Here is a 3,761-nt window from a genome sequence, read left to right as displayed (position 1 = left end):
TTGGATGAGGGAATTAGCAGAGTGACTGCCTCCATATCATCTAATTAGCAAAAATGTTGATAAGCAGATACAATCACATATGATTAGGATCCTTTTAAAAAGCCACTCCATTAATTAAATAGACAGAGAGGCCGCCTCCAGGCCTCGCGTGCCACTGATTAGAATACAAATATTTACACTAATCTCACCTCCATCAGCCATGGGACACTTTTGAGTATTTTTAGTGACATCAGATTACTATTGATTTTCATCCCCAATGTCAGACCATTCTGTTAGTATCTGAAAGTGCTGCCTTCAGTTTCGGATGCTTTAAATCATGTTAAGGGTTTATCTTAATGACGCTGCTGATAACCACTGTTCAGGTCACTTGTACTTTCTCTTCAAAGAACACAGTCTGGGCTGTTTTTTATTGTTTGTACTTGAGATTTAAGATACGAAAAACATTTCTCATTTCAAAGCCTTGGTTTCTAGGGATGGGGCTGCCAGGCTAGTTTGGGTCTAGTTACTAGATGTGGACATGTCACTCTCCCTTTCTCCCTGCCTCTCCCTGACCCTTTCTTTTTCCCTTGCAAACCTTTGGGCTCACAGCAGTGGCCTCTCTAGAATGGCTACTCATCTCCAACCCTGCTGCAGGCAGCAGACAGGTGGGCAGTGAGCATACTCCATTCAGGAATGACAGTCCTTACTTTTCAGACGGGTAGGATGCACTAAATCCAAGAGAGACAATCCAGTGCGGCAGCCGGTCCTAGATGGGCTCATCATCCAAAGCAAGGATGGGAGGAGATGCTTTGCAAAGATGCAGCACAAGGCAGAGTCACCTCCTTCCTTCCGTACACAGCCCCACTCCCTGCCGTAGAGAACTGGCCTGAGACCCTCCACCAGGCTTTTCTGATGTCTCATTTTCCCTTCTGGGTAACAGAGAGTAGGGAACAGCAATTGCTCTGGAAATTTCTGCCAAGCATCTGCAAATGGACCACATCATCGCCCTCCTCAAATCCAATGGACAATCCAATAAAGACACCAGCCCAAATAAATGCGTTCCCTTGGTGAAGATTCAAGCAAAACAGTGAGCAAGCCATGAAGCCTTGGCTCACCCTCAGTGCAGGAGCACTGGAAAAAACTGCTCCTCTGCAAAAGGAAGCAGAATCCAAGATTTCCGCAGCAAGGTGAGCCCATGGGTCCCTGAGCTCCTGGCTGCTTTGCACTTGCTTCAGCTCCAGCCTTACAGCAGTTTTTATCACCAGAATAGGACAGGCACCTCCATACTACTGACACCTCACTGCCCAGCGAGAAAACCAGCAAAACAAAGCCTTACTCAAGACCTGTCGGCTCAATCACCTTTCTTCCTGCCTCTGTCACACTGCTTTCCTCAGGATGACATGCCTACCCCTTGGCTTCATGGCCCCACACATATGATGTATGTTAGGACAGCAGCCAGCTCATACGCTGCACATATGCTCTTTGGTCTGGCCGGCTTTTGACTTCTTCCCAAAGTGTGGGATCATGGAAAAGCGGGCAGTGATCTGCAACACATGCTGCTGTTAGTAGGTGTTTACGATGCCACGTTACACACAGATGAGTCCTCCTCACTGGCACTTCCTTGGAGACCTCCTTCATGCAATGATTCCCTGTGAAGATATTGCATTTCCCACAGGAATGGCCTATCCAGGGAACAGAAACAGATGCAGGATAACCCTAGACCGGATCATCAAAGTTCAGCTCCTCAGGCTGAACTTGTCTCTGTGGAGTTCATGAGGCATCCCTGTCGTACATGCATACACATTGGGGCAGATACCCAAACCAGCATGTAGAAAAGAGGCTGCTGCCATAGGGTGATGTGCCCCAAAGGGGTAATATGCCCTCATTACGTCCCTGCACTGCTCAAGAAACCACACCAGGTATCTGAGAATCCTACATTTGGGCAGGTACAGGCAGCAAGTCACAAGTCACATCCATGACATCACAGCTACATCATGCAACTACAACATCACAAGCGTGATCTATGTCTAAAAGCATCGGGCCGGTGGAACCAGCTCCACCCTAGAACGGGTACAACAGAGCAACAGTTGGCTGAGCCCCCTCTAAGGTCACAATTCACCACCAGCAGCCTTACAAAGGAAGGACTCGGTTAAGCTGTGCTACGGGGCCTCCTGGTGCAAAAGGACATCAAGGGATGAACTGAGCATCTACCCACCCCCGAGGAGCACAGAAGTAGTAGACTTCCAGGAGTCTCTGCACGCTGGTCACCCCTGGGCTTTACATCCTTCGTGGGTCAGAAGTACCAGGCTTCTTCCAAACAGCCCCTCCTTTCCTTCGAAATGGCGGATTATTACGAAGTCCTGGGACTGAAAAGAAGTGCCTCGCAGGATGATGTTAAGAAAGCCTACTGCAAACTGGCACTAAAATGGCATCCTGATAAGAATCTCAACAACAAGGAGAAAGCTGAAAAGAAATTCAAAGCTGTTGCCGAGGCATACAGGGTTCTGTCTGACCCTCGGAAACGAGCGCTCTATGACAAGTCTGTTAAGGAGAGCAGATCCCACAGAGCAAGAGGTGCCACAGTGGGTGATAACGGCTTCTTTAATTCCCCTTGTGAATTCCATGATCTCAATATCTTTAGCAAAGCCTTTGGAGGACTGAATCCCCTTGCGCATGATTTCTGGGACCCCTTTCATAGCCTGAGATACGATGGAAACTGGCACAGGAAAAATGATAGAGGAGGAAGGTCCAACCTGTTTTCTGATTTATGCAACAGAATTTATTCGGCCCCGGCAAGCAGCCCAAATCCACCTTTGCTGAGGACAGAGCTGGGACACATGTTATCAGATCGGTGTTAACCACTACTAAAGTGATCAATGGCAAGAGGATCACCACCCGGAGAATCATCGAGCATGGGCAGGAGAGAATAGAAGTGGAAGAAGATGGAAAGCTGAAGTCTGTGACCACCAGAAATTGTAATGCCCCCCCGCACAAGCATTAGCTGCAAGCTGTGGTTTGTGCTCTCATTTTTCAATGGATGTGATCTACCACAAGTAGCATTAATAAATGCTGATTCAAAAATAAATAACACAACCAATGCAGACCTCTCTGTGGTTGGGAACAAATACTTCACAGGAAAAGATCTGGAATTCTGCTAAACTAAGAAGTGGGACTTCTAACCCTGTGTAAGGTGATAGACAATGCTTGCTCAGTAAATAGGTAGATTTATCTGAAAGCAACCTTGTTGGTTTGCATGAGTCCAAGCTGATATATCAAAAGGAGACAGGGTGTTTGATGGATAGGTAAGAGTGCAATATGACAAGCTATAGGTCTTGTTCCCACGCCTTGAAATGCCAGTCTTGAAGACTGCTAACTGGGAGAATAAAGAGTAGTGTGAATGCACAACTTGGAGGATGAGGGACGAATATCCTACCTCTGGTGTATAAGAAGATGCATTCTCATTGAAAAGTTTCTGTACACAGGCAAGAAAGTGGGGAGGTTGAGTGGGGCATGCAGAGCCTGGAGGAGAGGGGCTGGTGTAGGAAAAACGAGAGGCAGGAAGAAAATACCATTCTTCACACTGGAGCAGAAAATGGGGGCTTTCTTGAGAATGCCCTGCGAATTATGACCACAGACCCTGATGGAAGCACTGTGGAGCTTGGGGGCTGAAAACGAGCAGGGAGAAGGTGAATTTGGCTATTGGGCAACCTCTGGTCGCTTTCTGCTTGGAGCCATTCAAACAAAAGAGAGCTAAATTCAAACCATGAGTAAACAGATTCCAG

At 47.3% G+C, this 3,761-nt stretch overlaps 1 protein-coding gene across 1 annotated transcript; it reads left to right on the top strand.

Annotated features, from left to right (window-relative positions):
* The first annotated feature begins 2,172 nt into the window (after window positions 1–2,172).
* On the top strand, window positions 2,173–3,082 carry DNAJB8 (DnaJ heat shock protein family (Hsp40) member B8). The gene is given in 2 exon segments (XM_057417650.1): window positions 2,173–2,739; window positions 2,742–3,082. Coding segments are annotated over 2 exon segments (660 nt in total). The 5' UTR covers window positions 2,173–2,318; the 3' UTR covers window positions 2,981–3,082.
* The last annotated feature ends 679 nt before the right edge of the window (window positions 3,083–3,761 follow it).

The sequence above is a fragment of the Pezoporus wallicus genome, unplaced genomic scaffold (assembly GCF_028554395.1).
Source record: "Pezoporus wallicus isolate ANWC-B61680 ecotype Strahan unplaced genomic scaffold, APGP_CSIRO_Pwel_v1 contig_8542, whole genome shotgun sequence".
Taxonomy (NCBI): domain Eukaryota; kingdom Metazoa; phylum Chordata; class Aves; order Psittaciformes; family Psittacidae; genus Pezoporus; species Pezoporus wallicus.
Note: the sequence above shows the minus strand (reverse complement) of the source record. Positions and strands in the feature narration are given on the sequence as shown.